Source organism: Protomyctophum bolini (assembly GCF_963924005.1).
Source record: "Protomyctophum bolini genome assembly, chromosome: 14".
NCBI classification, from domain to species: Eukaryota; Metazoa; Chordata; class Actinopteri; order Myctophiformes; family Myctophidae; genus Protomyctophum; species Protomyctophum bolini.
In genome coordinates, this window is record NC_137875.1 from 23,423,729 (window position 1) to 23,443,443 (window position 19,715).

The 19,715-nt window shown below is 41.2% G+C and overlaps 1 protein-coding gene across 1 annotated transcript; it reads right to left on the reverse strand.

Annotated features, from left to right (window-relative positions):
• Positions 1 to 7,651: 7,651 nt before the first annotated feature.
• LOC308328808 (inactive pancreatic lipase-related protein 1-like) lies at positions 7,652 to 18,605 on the reverse strand (the record flags this gene model as incomplete). The annotated part of the gene is made up of 11 exons (XM_080782918.1): positions 7,652 to 7,823; positions 8,527 to 8,641; positions 8,896 to 9,022; positions 11,205 to 11,323; positions 13,378 to 13,488; positions 13,688 to 13,807; positions 14,198 to 14,306; positions 14,821 to 14,955; positions 15,323 to 15,445; positions 17,034 to 17,185; positions 18,584 to 18,605. The coding sequence occupies 11 exons, from the start codon at positions 18,603 to 18,605 to the stop codon at positions 7,652 to 7,654; spliced, it is 1,305 nt and encodes a 434-aa protein (XP_080639044.1).
• Positions 18,606 to 19,715: the final 1,110 nt, after the last annotated feature.

Consider the following 19,715-nt stretch of genomic DNA (forward strand, 5'->3'; position numbering starts at 1 on the left):
ATATAAACATTGCCTCCAGTGTTTCCAGAAACATGAGGAGAAGACTGTATCACTCTGTGTGATCCCTGTTAAGCCCATAATTAATACATTATTTGATTCCCTCAGTCTACACATGAATCTAAACATAAAATTCCTCAGTACAGCATGAAAGGTGGGTACATTACTGGTCACAAACATTTCACTTGCACTGGTCCATCTTGGGAGTCTCAGGAATATTCGAAAAGCATCATTATATGCCACCTGAAGTTTTTTCATTTTCACTTTACTGTTTCGGCACCACAAGTGAGCTGTATAAAGTGGAGTGCAGTAGCTTTATATATTTTTAATAATAAATAAACAAATGATACTATTTGCAAAAGGAAAAGTTATTTTAAATAAGTGAATACATTATCTGTTCAAGTTTAAACTTGAAACATTCAAATATCATGTGGGTCAACTTTACCACTTGACATGGATCAACTTGAATGTCCAGGTCAAACTTATCTAATTAGTCCCTGTAAAAATGGCACATCCTGACAAGCCTGCCCTCGTTTTTATTCTCTGGTTCATCTGCAGCCTGTGGGAATCAGCTGCACCCCTGGCCATCCTTGTCAGAGGTCGGTATCTTCCACTTGCTGGTGGTGTCTGCTGGCCCCCATACTTCTCTATACTACTGGAGTAGCGTTACTCCAGTTACTTCTCTGACCATCTTTTCAGGAGTCAGTGTGGACGCACATGCCTCACCACTTTTCTTATCTTTCGTATCTTTTGAAACTTGAAATAGAAATGTCAATTCTGCGAAGAAAGATGGACAGAGGCCTGTTGCCCGTCTACACACACACACACACACACACACACACACACACACACACACACACACACACACACACACACACACACACTACCACACAACTTAGCATTAGCAACCTTACAAACCTGCCTCAAAGTTTGAACACATACCACGCACACTGGCACATGATACTTTGTATTTTAAGGTTGCCCACACAAACAAATAATCCAATACATACAAATAAGCAGGCAGGGAAAGTATATTTGTGTGGCACATTTGATTATGCTCTACAAAATATTAAAGGCATACTGTGTCAATCATATTTGACTCCATATAACTGGTTAGGAGTCTTTGTTAAGCAACTCTGCCCCCAAGTGGATATGGACGGAATTGCAAATTAAGAGGACAATGACATAATTTGGTGAAATATGTCCCCCATATAATTGATTCCATCCCTGACTGGCACTTTTTTCTAGTCATCGAGTTTTAAAATATATACAGTATTATACATTTTTAAATATTTAATTCGAATTTCCAAAAAGCCTTCATCCAACACCCTGTTTTGGCACCCCCTCTCTTTTAATGTAAACACAAAATGGTTTAGTCCTGCAGGTGCCTTAATCACTCCAGCGAACTGCTACATTTTGAGTTACTAAAATAGTGATACTTTGAGGTATCAACTTAAACTAAACATAGGCTAGAGCTTTCAGTCAGTTTCACAAATTTGAAGAAAGAGGGGACGTTACGGTGTCTTACGCAATTCCTTCTTAAAATAATATAGTGGGTTCATCTCAGTCCATGAGTTTATTATCTCTATCTAAGCTAGCCTACCTCATACAATTCTACATGTTTATACTTTGCTCTCCAGCTGAGAGATCCAACACAAGACTTCCACTTCATGCGCCAGTGCCTTGCAGAGCTGCAGTGACACCCCATACTTCATGGTAGTCACCCCAGAAAAACGAGGTAAGCACCATCCACTCATGGAGCCATATCCCTGGCAGTGCCTCTGCTAAACCTTATCCACTTTTGGCTTCCCCGATGGTCTCAAAAAGAAAATACAAAACAATACAATGCAATATTGCATATGATTATGTGTGGATTTTAGGGAGATCAAACCGTTTTGAAGCCAACATTTCTAAGCACCATCTAGTGGTATAAAGCATGATCATTTACTCTCTCTCTCTCTGCCTCTCTCTCTGCCCCCCTCTCTCTCTCTCTCTCTCTCTCTCTCTCTCTCTCTCTCTCTCTCTCACACACACACACACAGACAATATTTTTTGGGTGGGTAGATCTAGTTGAGCGTGTCATTTTGAAAGTAGCTCTCAAGTCAAAAAAGTGTGGGCACCAGCTCTGACATATGTAGGCCTACTCAAGATTGATGGTGAAGAGAAAAGAGTCCGCACACAGGTTTGCTCCAAGGTGTTTGCTTTTTATTCAAATATGTCATATTTATGGTGTTTTGAATAAAAAGCAAACACCTTGGAGCAAACCTGTGTGCGGACTCTCTTCTCTTCACTGTATGTACCTTAGTCCAGCACCAGACAGGAACTGGATGTGCGCTAGCCACCTACCTTTTTATACTACTCAAGATTGATATCACATCTTCCTGTCTCTCCCAAATTCCTCTCCTGTCTACTTCCTCTATGTACACATTTCTTCTTTGTTCTTTCTGAAAGTTACAAGGGATTTATTTTAATTCTTTAAAAAAAAATTGCAACATTTCACATTTTAAACAATTCTCTACGAAATCCACAGCTTCGTTTTACTTACTTTAATTTGAGAATCCCCAGTTGTGATTTAACCAGTGGAACATGAAACGTACTGTATGCAGACACTTGTTATTCAATAACCAACCAGCATACATTTACGGAGTGAGTGTGTTATTCCTACACAAGTGGCAGTAGAGTACCACTCAACCCTTCATAGGGCAAGGTTGTTTTTAGCTAGACGTGTGTGTGTGCGTGCGTGCGCGTAGGACAGGGATTGGACTCGATGGGAGGGGTGCTGGACATCCCCAAAATGGCTGTGAAGTAGAGCAGTTGCTACGGCAATTTGGAGGTACAACTCTCTTGAAGCGGCCCTTCAATTGCCGACTCCAATGTCCTCCCACACACAGTCTCAACAAGATAGCGGCGGGGTGCGAAACTGCCACGATGCGCCAATAGAATCATGCAGAACAGAGGAGGGAGCTTGACATGTATTGGTTCCATTTTGTGCTGGATTGGCCACTGACATAGTTTAATTTTATTAGAATGTGTTTACTTAACAGCTACTCTCTTCCCTGTCAAACAAGTATCACCGAATGGTAATGTTTGTGTAACCTTTACAAGTGTGCAGGTGTGGAGATGAACATGTACGTGTGTGCACGTTATACGCACGCCTACATACATGCATGACACACACACACACACACACACACACACACACACACACACACACACACACACACACACACACTATAAATGAGACAGATTACATAGCCTTCAGCCCCATTCATTTCTATTATATTATATCTACAGTAGGTCGACTTATATAAAACAGATTACATTCTACAATACTTGTCCCAGTACTCTACTTCAGTACAAATTTGAGGTACTGTTACTTTACTGGAGTATTTCCAATTTTCAATCTCAGGGGCAAATATTGTACTACAATAGTTACTTTATAGATTTAGATTATTATTAAAAACATCCATCCATTCATCCATCTTCAACCGCTTATCCGTTCGGGTCGTGGGGCAACAGCTCCACCAGAGTGCTCCAGACTTCCCTCTCCAGAGCAACATTAGTGACTTCCTCCTGGGAGATCCCGAGACGTTCCAAGGCCAGTGAGTCGATGCATTTCCTCCAACTCAGTCTTGGTCTGCCCCGGGGTCTCCTCCCAGTGGGACGTGCCTTGACGACCTCCCTAGGGAGACGCCCGAGGGGCATCCTAAACAGATGCCCGAACCACCTAAGTTGGCTCCTTTCCAGGTGAAGAAACGGCGACTCTACTCCAAGTCTCTCTCATGTGACTGAACTTCTCACTCTATCTCTAACAAAGATGCCAGCCACCCGTCGAAGAAAACTCATTTCGGCCGCTTGTATTCGCGACCTTATTATTTCGGTCATGACCCACACTTCATGCCATAGGTGAGAGTAGGAACGAAGATGGCTCGGAAGACAGAGAGCTTTGCCTTCTGGCTCAACTATCTGTATGGGGATGCTTACATACATTTACCACTTAACTCAAAATATCTTAACTTGTGAAACATTCTCTATAATGAGTACATTTACTTTTGGTACTTTAGTATATATTTTGCCAATACTTTATTACTTTTACTCATTTTGATAACCGGACTTACTTATAACAGAGTGTTTCTACATTATTGCAGTATTGATACTTCTACTTAAGTAAAAAGGTACTTTTTCCACCACTGAGGGATACATCAGAGCGAATGGCTACAGGTTACCTTTGTTGTGCAATGTGTCTCCAGGGACCTAATTTTCTCTTGCCACCTACTGTAAATCTAATAATTAAGTATACTTTGCAAATTCATGACCAGTCTTTAAATGCTTTGTTGACAACAGAGCCACCCCCAAAGCTGCCAGCTCAAAAATAAGAATCTAACTCCTGTCACTCCCTCAGACAAACAGACATAATTACAGGAATTAGCATGTTATTTTGTCATTAGCTTTCACTTTCAATGAGACAATAATGAAAAAGAGACAAAGACTGATGTTTTAGAGGATTTCAAGACACTTTCCAACCCCCACCTCTCCACCCACATATTCATCTTGCTGTTTTATGAATACTATTAATGTAGTCAAGCTTGAAGCTTTGAATATAGGAGAGTTTTTCTTCTGACTAGTATTGTGTCTCAGCTGATGGCTCAGCTTGCAAGAAGTCAGAGTGAATACAAATGCACTTTGTTTGTGCTATGATGGAAATGACAGCTTGCTTTTGAAAGGTATTTATCTTTGCAAGTATGATTATGGGGTGCATGCAACTAACTGAAGCCAAAACAATGACACGCACGATCACGACTTCATAAGCCCACGATAGGCCATAGACAGATTAATGAGCGCTTGTGTAAAGAAACGCGCTAACATACAGTAAGAGGAATACTGAAATTAGGCTTCTATGTGACACATTAGACAGGATTTTGTCTGGCTGCATTCTGCATCCAAACGAGAAAGAGAGAGGAGCGATCTCACCATGTAATTTACTGTTGATTGGTGTTTGCGCAAATGGAGACCTATGTCTTTCAACATTAATAAGTATAATATTTACCCTCTTCTTTGACATGGCAATAAGGGAGAGTTGGCTTTGATAAGAAGGAAATAAATTAAAGCAAAAATCTAAGCTTGGATAGCCTAATATGAGTCCATTTTGCAATTTTTCTTGTTGAAAGTGCCAGTAATGATGTATTGAGGCATACTGGATAAACTGCTATGACGTTTTCACTTCGGGAGTGATTTTTGTAGATTATGGTTGTTCTAAGGAATGATCATTTTAAACTTGTCAATTAATGGTAGGCCTAAGGAGTTATTGGTCCTGCTTTGAAAGTTGCTGTGAGTATCAATTAATTTAATCAATTATTTGCACACAACGGAGCTTTTCGTGGACCCAGCGGTTCTTATATTCTTGTATTTCGTTAGGTTAGGAATATGGTTAGGTGTAGGCATAGTTTTACTGAGGTTATGTTTAGGAATAAAGTTAGGAACAATCCTGGTCTCTAAAACTACCTCCCCCTGGCCAGCCCGGGCGCCTGATGGAGGGGAAAGGAACTGGTCGGAATAACGTGTCCCTTCCACGCGCTACGTCCGGCCGGGGAAATTCCCCTCTGTCAGGTGAAAAGAAGCAGCTTGGACTCCTCATGCATAGAAGGAGGCATGAGGTCAGTCCGCTGCCCCCCCAGGTTGGCAGAGGAAGTGTAGCGCCCAGGATTACATTAGATAATTGGCACTGGGTGAAAAGAAAACTGGGTTACAAAATCGGGGGATAAAAATGTAGTTTAAAAAAAAAGGAATAAAGTTAGGTTTAGGCATAGTTTTACTGAGGTTACATTTAGGAATAAGGTTAGCTTTAGTCATACCTGGTGGCGACTGCTCCAAGGTCGCCGGATTTGGCCAAGGGCAAGTGTGTTTTGGGACTTTCTCTTGTATTCTTTCAATTCTGTCCGTTCATTGGGCTTACTTTATTGTCACGTCGTCTTATATTATTGCTGTGTCATGCAAACTGGCACAAAGGATCAGACTAAACTAAAGTGATTCAGAGATTAAATGCAACATCTTTATTGAATGGCATGTAGTGGTGTCCCTGAATGTGGGCTAATTTATGCTGTGCACAAATTATGCTGTGCATAAATTAGGCTTCAGCATGGACCATTCATTGGCATAGAAGCACGGTCTGGATTTTATTCTCTCTCACTGTTTCTGTCCCACAGAAATTGTACCTGTAATGGAGGACAGAAATGAGAAAATTAGATGAAGCAGAGAGAGGTAGTGCAGTTGTTATGCCTGATTTATACCGCGCTAAGTGTACAATCTCATGTAGGCCTAATGGGTTCTGAGCTTGTAGATCTGCATTTTTGTTGTTGTGACACCGGTGCGCAATCACGTATAAATCAGGCATTAGTGATAATGATCTCTAGGGGTAGGTCTTGTGAAATGAAACCGAAGTGTTATGCATTCAACATGAAGAAAGTAATCTTATTTTATCGCACAATGAAAGATCTTCCAAAATCTTCCAGTCGATTGCCAATCATGACTGGCTTAAGCAGTAGCCAGTTCAATTATTGTATTCTTTAAACAAAGGATTAAACCATCTTTTTTTTGTCAAGCCTTTGATTGAAGCCACTTGCACTGTAATTATCTCTTGTAGAGATCCACGGCAAAATATAATAGTTGGTTAAATTCTAAGATCCAATTTTCTGTCCTTACACTTAAACCTGAACATAGTCGTTCACTTCTCTGGTTTGTGAGCTCTACTCCACTTCAATATGATTTGACCAAAGTATAATCTAGAGTCTCTGGACTATCCATCCTAAAGAAGTCTACTGGTGCCCTCTAGTGGCTTTAGTTAATCCATTTATATGGATGAAAACTATTTTGACTGCAATAACAATCTCTTAATTGTATTTACTTATTGTATAGCGTTGTATTTGTTGTCCGCTCTGTTGTCAATGTCAATACATTATTTTGGGAGCTTTTAAAACGGTGTGCGGATCTCCTCTCTCCTTTCTTCTTATTAAATGTGTTCCTATAATTACAAGGGGATGTTCAATTTAGAACTAGTTGTCTCATCATTTAGCCACTAGGAGGCATACAGTCACGTAGATGGATTGCTCTTGCTTTACACTCTGCCAGGGGCAGTGGGCAGTTGTCAGACGAGAATGGGGTTGCAAAGAATGGCAGATGGGCAGACATGGATAATCTTTCCGACAGATAGATTGATTAAGAAAGCCATAGATAACTGGGTGGGATATAAATGTGTCACCAGCTAAATGCTGATATTTCAGCGAATTATTTATTTTTAAATCTGACATTGCATGGGTCAGACTGAACTTCTCTGACCCTTGCATTCTTTATAGGTTTGCTTGTAATGTTGGTGGGACTATAGAATTCCGAGGTAGCCCTATTCTACACTTGTAGGCTATAGTTTCTGTACACAGATAGTTGGTATCTCTATTGTTTGAAAGTATCTATATAAAAGATTAGATTCTGTTAGAACAGGAACTTTCTATTAATCAAAGACCCATTTGTTGTATCTACTTAAAGAATTAGGTTCCCAGCTGTGTAATTAAAATCTAAATAAACTTTAATGTGCAATTAATTGTACAGAACTGAAAGTTGTTGGAAAAACAAAAACAAACAAATTATTGCTGGAATGACCGACTTACATCTTCTTGTCTGCTCCTCTCACCAACTCAATCTTAGATGCTCCATACTTGGGGGCCATCACGTTGATAATGTGGTTGTTCCAATGGAACTTCACCTCTGTCACATCAACCATATCAGTCTCAGCGTCGATAAACATCTCATAGACACTGCCAGGTCTCAATACCCCCCTTCACAGATGGTTTGGAAAGAAGCAGACTGGTGGTGAGAACCATACATGTTTTAGCAGAAACTTCACACCACTACTAGTGTGCATATTTTCCTTTCCTTGCATTTTGTCTAAAATTGCATAATTATAGGCCTATTCAGTATTTTCTTCTGTGGCCTTTGTGCTACACGGCCACTAGCCACAAATATCGAGAACGTTTTCTAGACCAAGGTATTCCTCATGTTCATCATTATTTGAGATGGACAAGATATTTCAATGAAACCATTTTGGTATGATGCTCTCTCTATTCCCATAAATGTATCAACAATAAACATTAATCCATTCACTTTTTATGCTCTAGCGGTTCCCAAACCTTTTTGGACCATGCACCCCCTGTTAGTGCCGACCTAGCTGACACCCCCCCCCCCCCACATGGAAATATACATTTAATAAGCTATAAAGATACATATATTTCCTATTTATCCACATATATGCAAATATGAACCTGAATATCACATATATATGCAGCATAGGCCATATTCTGTATATACTTGCCTTATATGTGCATAATATGTTAATATTTTTAAAATAAAACTACCATTAGCCTTTTCATGTCGCGCACCCCCTAGAAGGCGCTCTCGCACCACAAGGGGTGCATGCACCACAGTTTCGGAACCAATGCTCTAAGTCTAGTTAATATAGCTGTAACAGAGACATGCTCTTACACATGAAGTTGATAGTCCTTAGTACTGGTCTTGCCATCAGATAGTGCCACGTTCATGAAGCCTGGATTGGGCCAACTGGGGCCATCCAAGGTCAACTTCATATGGTAGTTGTAACCTAGAAATGGAATATGCAGTCATTTGATCATTTTGCCCTTGCTGCTATACAGTACTAGCTGCCACATAGCTGATAAGTACATTTTCTTCCATGCCAGGGTGTTATGAAGGATCACAGAGAGAAATGTCCAGCTGTCCACACTTCCAAATCATTCAGAAGTTTTCCAAATAAAAGGGCAAGTTCATGTAATCTCTTTGAACACCCATTTTAAAGACTTCCTGATCAGGGCCGGATCAGTCGGTGGAAGTACTTACGGCCGAAGGGCTTTGAACTGCCTGTGTTCAGGAAGAACTTTGTCTTGGAAATGCCATCAGTCACAGTATAGTCAGCGCGGTCGCCCATCAGAGGGCACATGGAGTCTGCGCATGGGAAACACAGTCCCTGTGAAGACAATGTCAGAGCAAGGTTTGACCAAGGTGTCTGCAGTCATACAAGCACACCCTACGTCAGTGGGATTTTGTGACAATCACACATTATTGCAATATAATACAACTATGCAAAATTTATTTTTATTTACTATATCAGTAGCCTACTTCATTTCCCAATGCAGAGGCAAATTGTATCATTATAATTACATATACTATAATTATAAATGACTCTAATTTTGCATTTTAACATTTTCTGAGTGGTAACACGTGCTAAAGATTTGCCTGGATATGATTACAGGTGTGCCTTGAGGTCTTGACTTGTCCTTTGGTGTGCCTTGTGCACAATATTTGTTAAATCTCCTATCTAGCTACTGTACCAGAATGTGTAGCAAAATCATATGTGGGTAACATGCATCCTATTGATACATTAATACAGAAAATTGGGTGCTTTGGGAATTGTACATGATTAATGTTATATTTATGTTTATCTAATAAACGACTAGAACGAATGTGCTCAGCAAAGCACTGAACTCCACCAAGGCAGCAGTTCATCTATAAGGTGTTTATTATCTATAAGGTGTTTGTTTATAGTGCCTCGTCCACTTTTGACCAATAGAGGGTATGAGTTTAGCATCGTTTAATGTTGTTTAATGCAATCAGATAGGACTTTTCTGTTTGGATGTATGGGCTGTCAAGGCCAGAAAGTAGTTTTGTAGATGTTCCCACATAACTTCCGGCCATGATGATGATGCCATGTGCATACCCTAGAACTTCATGATGCATGCATTAATGCAAGTAAATCGGTTCTTCCTGGGCCAATGTTATATAAGCTATTAATCTATTCTGACATTATGGGCATTTTTGTAGCATGCCACACCCACTACCACACCCCTTTTTGGCAATTTGTGTGAAAAGGTAATAATTTGTCCCTTGGCCCAGGTCCAACCTTTCCAACGAGTTTTGTGCAAATCCATTCATAACTGCTCAAGATATCGCACTCGACGGGCACACAGACGGGTGGACAGACAATTCGCTCTATCATGAGCAACTGTAGTATTAATATCTCTGCTATTCCGTTGATGTTATGTTCAAGGTGAAACATGAAATGGGATTTAACATTTTAGGACACACCACCTTCAGCATCTTTACGCCTCACTCTGCCGAATCCCAGGGAGCTGCAGTAGAACCTTCCTGATCTCACTATTTCACTCCCATGTCAACGCTGCTGGATTTCCAAGCACTCCACAATAAAGACCTCAGGAGCTTTTTTCCTACACCCGTACATTAAGGTATCTTAGGTTGCCACCTTATAAATATGGATATAGGGATAAAACAGTTTTATACCGCTTGATGGTGTGGGAACAGTCTTAAGTTTACAGCTGTCAACCCGGGGCCGGAGGAATATCACCCAGCGGCGTTTATGAGGTGAACAACAAGGCGGCGTTGTCAACCCTCAGCGGGGACATAGTCATATGAGGTCATGTTCGGCACTCCCTTGGCCCTGTTTGATTGGGACATGGGCCTAAAACGGGGATAAACTGTCATTAACGCCAACAGCTGCAGACACAGTCCCTCACCACTGAAGGCATGAGGGAAGCCCGTCCACGTCGCTTCCATCACTGCCACAAAAATCCAATCTCGCCGAATCAACTTCTAAAACCGAAGAAACGGTTCACAGCCGTATCAATGTCATACACGGTGACAGGTGGCTGCCCCCACATGCATGCTGCTACGGGGGATTATGGGCCCCGTCCCCTCCCTTATGGGCCCCTCCTCCATCTCTTGTCCCATTCGATAGCCCTGAGTCACTTTTTAAATGGGGGATATAACCTACTCCAAATGCCTCCCCTATGCCCTCTTTTGTTTTGTGCACAAATACTAGAGCCAAGACATTTTGTGAACAGTGAGATCCTGAGTGTTCATTCAACCAACAAAAGAAAAACATATTTCGCCCAGGGGTCTATACTTGGTCCGCTTCTTATTTCCCCTCTACACCAAATTCCTTTGCTGAAAATAGGCCGATCTACAAGCTCACAAATGTGGTGTGTTGCGAGCTTATAGATGGGCTATTTTCACCAAATGTTTGAACTAGGTTTCATGTGAATAAGTCTAAAATGTTATCTATAATGGTACATGTCATGTTCTATGCTCTGTGTTAAATGAATGATGGGGTCATTAATTACGGAAACACTTACGGCAACAAAATTGGCCTCGTTACTGCATGGATATGCTGTAAAGCCACTGGGTGTTAATATGCTGTCGCTGTAGTACTGGTAGGATCTGATGTGGTTGCAGGCATCGAACTTCGTGGTACCTTGCAAAGGAATGGAAAATGTGACGACCGCGAAATGGAGAAGGAGGGAATAAGATGATGTTATAAAAGGGAGAGTGTTAGAGCGAAGAGAAGAGATGTAGAACATAGATAGACGATCTTGACTTTCAGCTGTGAACTAATGACCTCCTTGGAGCAGTCAAGTGAGGAAGGTAACGGGGAGAGCAGAGAGTCTGTTGAAAAGTACAACATTAAGTACTGTAGACTCCAGCACTGATTCCCAAACACTGGGTCGGGACCCATTTGTGGGTTGCGGTCACATTTTTATGGGTTGCTTTATTATTTTGTTTCCTATATTTTGTTTATTATTATTTCAAAACCTTTATAAAAACAAAGATTTTCATGAATTAAAAACAATTCAATATTTTTTTCCCCCCAGTAATTTCATGAAGAAATCTAACAAAAATCGAAGGAATTCCATTCCAGGGAAATTGCCGATTTACCGTTTGTAGCGTTTACAGCTTGATCTGCTATTTTCACTAGTTTGGGTCTCTGGCAAACGTCTAAGTTCTATTTTGGGTCTAGAGCGAAAAAGTTTGGGAACCACTGCTGTAGAGTTTGAAACAGAGAAAGAGGAGATAAGAGAGAGAGAGACACACACAGACAGACAGAGAAATAGACACCATGATGGGAGAGACAGAGATAGAAAGAGGTCACGGGCTGTGTTGTTTTGCTCCCAGCATAGGGCAAGCACCAGGCGTTCCAAGACCTCCAGCTATGTGACACTGGCTCCAACTCTCTCTCTCTCTCTCTTATCTATAAGATCAAAAGTGGCAGATTCAGCTGTGCACCCCCCAAACCCCGACCACCCCCTCCCTTCCAGGCACGGCACCAATGCCGCCACTTGAGCCCCACTGCACTGCGGCACATTTCAAAAGGAATCTGTTGTGGGTCATTTTAGAAAATATTTGCTCAGATAACGTGGGTCCAACTGGAAAAACTATGCCATAGTTTTCTTTTTTTATGACTTTTCCTTTGGGACCACTCCAATATTTCATGGCCTGTTATGCATAGTAAGATAGGTATATGAGTCATTGTGATATGAATAGGGAGTGTGCCTGTGTTTATGCTCACACTATTATCTTTAAAACAGTTGCCTTGCCAGTTCTTAGCAAAGATCATATGCTAGTTGGATATAGAATGAATTTGTTGTTCCATTCCATAGTTTCCATTAGATGATTTTCAGTTTGCGTATAAGAGTGACAGGGGTATAGAGGATGCAGTTTTGGCCTTGGAGGCTTGGACTATTTTCTTTTGAAACAATAACAAAGCTCATGCACGCTCAGCATTTAACACAATACAGCCACATCTCTTAACCAATTTAGGCCTGACGTCGAAATAAAAAAAAAGTCTTCTAAATCATGTCAATTTTCGGAAAGATTTGAGGCACATTTTAACGATCTTTCAAAATTAGCAGACCTACAAGCTCAAATACGCCCAAAATGGATTAATTAAGCGGTTGAGGGAACTTAATGTCCATCCTCTTATTAGATGGTACTATTCATTTTTTACTGAATGTACACAAAGGGTCAATGTGAATGGCACTATGTCAGAGAACAATGAGTACTGGAGCACCTCAGGGCTACGTTAGCTCACCTGTCCTTTTTACTCTGTACACAAATGAGTGTAGAAGTGGCAACCCGAACAATTACTAAAAAAAAAAAAAATCTATAGCTGCACTCTCATAGCTGCCAATGCCACACGTTTATTGAGGACACAGAGGAGAAACCAACGTGTCGGACAGATATAGTATACTGCCTTCTTCTACGCTGAAGAAAAGAAGGCAGTATATCTGTCCGAAACGTTGGTTTCTCCTCTCTGTTGGCTGGCACCTCATAAGGACCAGTGTGCTGTGCACCCTTTTATATTTAGTTTTGTGTGTGGCTGCAGCAGGGGTGAAAGCCCAAGACAAATTTCCCTTGTGGACAATAACGTTTACCGTGACCTTGAACTTGTTATAATTTAAAAGTGGAGGTGTGTTGACTTGATCCAGGTAAAGTAGAGAGTCCTACAAATGTTGGGTGTCAATATCTTACCTTTCCAGATGGCATCAAGGTCACCTTTGGCGTTCTTGGAACAGCCAGGCTGGATTTCTCCTCCGTTGGGATAGAAGTCAATGTGGCCAATAGCGTCAGACATGCCGAGGCCTGATGTGGAAGCACACACATTTTTATCCATCTGTAACAAATTTTCACTGCACTCAGTGCACTGAAACGCCACAGAATTTCACAAAATAACCTGTCTAAAGACCTGTAATTTAGTTTAGAAACGGAAACCATTATATGTTGCGAGGAAACTGTACATTGGTATTCATTCAATTATCATCAAATTGAGATGTACACGTACCAGATTTGCTGTGGAAAGGGAGTCCATCGCTGTGAATCACATCAACAATGGCGGCGTCGCTGGTGTCCAGACGCACAGTGGCGTCACATCCCTGGAAGTATGGTTCCACTGGGTCAAGTCCTGAGAAATGTACAGACTATAATATGACCATCATCATGTAGTCATGAAGTCATGACTTACTGAATGATGCCACATTATGCCAACACTTTTCAATATATGCCATTAAGGCCAATTCTAAATCAATATTTCTCACACTTTTAGTTTTTTTTTTTAATTGTCAGAAATAGCAGATGTACAAGCTCGCAGCGTGGCATGAAATGAGCTTCATGTATATCGCCTATTTTTGAATAGCAAACGTATAAAATCTAAGATGACACAGGTGCTTTTCCGTTTTGAATGGGGTATTTATCTCATAGAATTAATGAAAGACTATAAAATGTTTATCATAGCATTGGGAAAATGACAATCCCAAGAGCTCGCTGTCCCACTGTGAGCTGCCTGAAGGCTTACCAGTGATCCGTGCCAGGCCTGGGACCAGGGAACCAGTATGTCCTGCAGCGTGGGCCCCCATGCTGTGTCCGATGATGTGAAACTTGTCGGCCTTCTGCTTGTAGAGTTTCTGTGCCACGCAACACGGTCACTCATGTTAGAGTTATACTTCACACATCATGCATGTTCTATACAGCTAGTCTGTCTACTTGTGTCAATCTGTCTAATGGTTCATCATTTTGTCTTCAAGTCTGAGCCCCCAATTGATACAGTATGTATTTGGTCACAGACCCCCATAAGAGAAGATTTGTCAACATTTAAAAAAATAATCTATAAGCTAAGCTATCGACAGCTTGTAGATAAGCATTTTCTGAATAGCCAAAACATTTAATGGGCCTTAAATGTTTAAACTGTTCCTCATTTTGCTGGGGACCCCCTTGAACCCCTTCAAAAACTTTGAGAACCAGTAGTGCATGGTATATTTCAAAATGTGCTGCTGGCTACTTCCATTCCATTGTTGCAGCCAAGTCATTTCATGCTTTACTATAGTTATAGTTATATGTGTTGTCCTGGTGACTGCATAGAAATAAAGTTTGATCTACTCCTAAACCAGCACTTGAGTTGGTGTATGTATATGTATGTACCATGACGAGGTTGGTCATGTGTGCCACCTGGGCACCCACTACCCTGGCATTATTGGCTGCCTGTGCGTATTCGGTCTTCACGCCCGCCCTCCACTCCACGGCAATGCAGTTCACACCGTCCCGCTTCAGTATAGTCTGAGGAGTGACATCAGACAGACACATCATTACTGAACACTTCGCTTGGTCCCCACACATGCACGCGCACTCGCACGCACGCACACGCACATACTGACAAGTACAACATAGTGCTGTTGGTTGTGCTTTCATGGGATCGTTCCATGATAGAAGAGTTCACAGAATAGAGGGTATGCATAAATTGAGTGTCAAATCGAGTGGCAAAATGAGTGACAAAGTGAGTTTAATGTCCTTTATCGTAGTTTAATGAAATTAAATTCTGTTTGGATGTATGGGCTGTCAAGGCCAGAAAGTAGTTTTTTGGTTCCTACATAACCTCCAGGTTTGATGATGATGTCACGCGCATACCCTCTATAACACCTCCTACCTTGCACATCTCATGCGTCCATTTTTCCTCGCCCTCTGCCAGATAGCCATGGATGATGAATACAGTCTTCCTGTACCCGCTGTAGTTTGATATCTTGAGAACGGCTTCGTCCGGTGTGATCTCCTAAACGTGCATGTTGTGATGTTTAGAGTTTTGAATACATTTGTCCATTTTAACCACTTAAAACAAGGTACGAGTAAAAGAAAATGCTTATCTCAATTCTCAATGGAACTCGCCTGTATAAATAAAGGTAAAAATACAAATAATTTAGAAGAAAGATCCCTGGGCCACCAGGGATCTATACTCCCCCCCCCCCCCCCCCCCTCCCTTTTCCCTCTACACCACATATCTCACCAAAGTAGATAAATTATGGTTTATTATGGTTTATACAATGAAGCACCACACATGTATCCACTCACTGAACGCCATGAAGATAAGGTCTGCACACTGGCTGATGCTCTAAAACTGGCCTGGCATCATGGCCTTCAGTGAGTGGATACATGTGCGTGCTTATCTTTGGCTATTCACATTATCACACTAAGATTACAGCGCAAATTATTTGTAGAGAGATTTTCTTTCATGGTGTTCAATAGCTCCATGCGGCCATGAAATGAAAACATGTCCCCAAAAAGTGTGGACCCAAAACATGCCAGGAATATGGTCCATATAGCATAACAGAGCCACCGGGTTGAAGCATTCAGGCCTGTACCATTCTCTCAAAATCAACTTCAATAAATCGGAAATAATCATCACCGGACCCAACTCCCTGACCCAAGACTTTTCACTCTCCACTGTCACACCCTCCACCTATATCCGCAACCTGGGCCTCATTCTCCACCCCCACCCTTTCATCCCTCCCCCATGTGAACCAGGTCACCAAAACTGCCTTCTTCCACATCAAGAACCTTGCCCGTCTCAGGCCCTCTCTGTCATTCTCTGCAGCTGAAACACTCATCCATGCTTTCATCACACACATCCCGGCTCGACTATTGCAACAGTATCCTCCATGGCACCACCTCCAAAGTCCTCAATAAACTTCAATATGTGCAGAACTCAGCTGCCTGCCTAGTGCCTGCTCACCAGTATCCGTTCCAGAGACCATATTACACCAGTCCTCCATGACCTTCACTGGCTCCCGGTCAAACAAAGAATCCACTTCAAAATACTACTCAACACCTACAAGGAACTGAACAGTATAGCTCCCCCCTACCTCTTGATGAGATGAGATATACCCCAAGGGAAATTGAGGCGTTATAGCAGCATAATGTGATTAAATAAAAATAAATAATTACCATTTTAGGATGGCAACGATATTTAAGTTAAGAATATCTTTTTCTTTCTCTTAAAGGGAATACCACTCATTTTCATCATTGAACTATTGTCATTAATATAACTTATAGAGTGTGGAAATAATAATAAAAACTCCCCCCCATCAGTTTAGCCTATAACTGGAGGTCTAGAACTTGGGGTCATGTGATCAGTATTCAGTGACATCACATCAGTGTACTCTTTGGCCTGCAGAGTTGCAGATTTGTTTTAATTTCCATAACGATATGTTTTTGGTTTGTTTTCATGAATATTCTTGACCGTCATGTTCGTTGTTGCTTGTTACATATTTGGAATATAACCAATTCCAAAACATTATTCACTGCAGCTGAGCAGCAGCATTGCAGCAATATATGGTTTTCATAAAGTACAGCCTTCCACTTGCCTGGTAGTACGTGTTCCTCTGGGTGAAGAGGAAATAGCGGGTGCCAATCTTCTCAGGGTCCCAGGGCAAGCGGATGGCCGGTCTCTCCGCCGTACCTCCCCACGGGGGCTGGTCGTTAAAGCAACCCAAGTCACTGAAACATACTTCGGCACCTGTTAATGTTGCACAGACGTCACTCTCCCTCATACAGTACAAACCAAATATATCATATCACATCTGCTGTTGGATATAAACCTTGAATGACCGAAGGACCATTCTTAGTTAAAACAATATACAGTATAGGCTACTTATCTCTCTCTCTCTCTCTCTGTCTCTATTTCTATATAAAGTTAAAGTTGTCTGTCTTGTCTGTGGCTCTGTATAAATATGCTCATATATGGCCATGCCTGATGTGTGAGCGCAAATTGAGTGTACGTGCATTTCCTTGTGTACTGTATTTTAGTATCTGCATGTGACTTTCCACTATTTCAAAGACAAATATTGTACTTTTGACTTTCTAGGAAAGGAAAAAGAGGAGAGGGACTGGGAGAGGGGAAGGAGTGGGGGGAAGGGGAGGGTAGGCAGAGTGAGTGGGGGAGAGACCATTTCCATGAAATAATAACCTGACCAATGCTGGGTACAGAAACCTGAACACACTGAATGACACGATGCTTTGCGACACGTCAGCACAATAACACCGGCAATCCAGGCAGGTTTTCTGATTGTTATCTCTATAAAGTTCAAGTTGTCTGTTTGTGTTTCTGGACAAATATGCCCATACGTATATGGAGATCCAAGACTTCAGGAAAGGGAAACTAGGGAATCAAGGGTTCCCATATTTTTCAGGCAGTGATCCCCCAAAATAATCATATTTGAACTGGAGACCCAAACCCCGACAAGCACTTTGAATTGTAGGCATTAAATTTAGTTTGACTCGGTTCCCCAGCTAAACATTGTGATAGCCGAACTACTAGTTTACAGCTTGCAGTTCGGCTATAGTTTGGCTATAGCTTGTAGATTAGCTATACAGTAAGTAATATTTGATTATTTTGGTGTTAAAAACGTTAACATTAATTAAATTGTAACTTTAGAAATGTGCAGATACAATGTTTGCATACTGTTACTGTGTTTTTAGGGCCTCCTATGCCCAGCTTTGTGTGTACCCCATAGCAATGATTTGATTGGCTGAGCACGGAATTGAGGATAAAAAGTGAGGACAGAATGTAATGATGTATGGTGATAAGAGCGCCCCTCACTTCACAGTGAAGGGTGTTTTTTTTTTACTGTTGTGAGAAAGCAATGTTGCACATTAAGCTAATCATCTGGGGACTTCGTTTTGGCACTGCATTATATAACAGTGAATAACATTACATTGTCAAATAAAACAGAACTTGCCATATGCTGTGCCCGCCAGGCAACATAGCAGACTCAGGGTCCAAGCAAGAGACATCTGGAAGATTAAAAGTCGTATAATGATTATGTGTGGACTACACATTTTTCTTCTTTTTCACTACTACACAGTGTGTAGTGATACAAAAAAAAAAAAAGATGGCAAAATGCAAGTGACTTACCTTGTGGGTAGGAGGAATGCATTTGTGCCACCATTCACTACCCCTTATATACACACCAGCAAGGTGTGCTGTCATTCCCACGTTTTGATGGGAAACTAGCAGGTGTGGGGCCAGGAATGAACAGTACAGTACAGTAACGTTTGCTTATCTTTATTTACCTTCTTAAGGGCATGTAGAGTGCAAGAGTACATGCTTAATACATGTGTAAATTCATGTTAATGGACCTTCATCTCGAGTTCAACAGGAGTCCATTTGAGTTCAAATACCACTGGAAATAATGTCAGTCTGTCTGTTTATTTGACTGAGCATGATTGCTTAATCTCTGTATATATTTGCTACGTAGTTGATAGGAATGCTCTAGTATATACTGTTGTTACCCTGATATGCACAGCATCGTGGTTAGATTTAGACCCTTATACTGTATTTTAAAAAGCACCACGTCCGTATGGCCAAACTTACTGTCACGGTGCGACTCGAGATGCGGAACACTTTAAAGGGGCTTTAGGGCAATAAGGGTTATTCACCACCACTATACAGACTCCAATGGTCTTTCTGAAAAATTGAAACAACAAGCCAACAATTTAAAATTAGGTTGTGATATAGCAATAGTGAAGTAGTGGTGAATTTTCTGTTGGACCTTCTGATACTGATCATGTCCAGTAGATGGCATTAGAGAGCAGGCAGAGATCTTTTGGTATTATGTACTACTAGGCCTACTACAAAAACATCCTGAAAAGTGAAATGCATGCACTTGAGAAACATTGTAGTGTGAAATATTATCTATGTGTAATAGATTGCATGTAAATAAAGTGTGGTTCCAAACGGTGGGTAATTCATCACCTATGCCTAATTAAAAATACAATACCAGCGTAATATGATGCTTATAACATTAGGTTAAAAGATACTCTTGTGTAGTGTACATTAGAGTGGCAACAAGTAAGTTTATTGGCTACAAAACATTACTAATTCAGTTTCAGACCAAACAGTAGGCCAGTGAGATTGGGCAAATAGGCAGGTGGGGCTATAATCTTTGCCATATGATGGAGAAAGATCATTGCACTTTTCCTTGTGAAGTGTGTTGGGTTTTGGACCTGGCATAATCCCATGTGAAAACAGCCCAGGGTGCACTCTC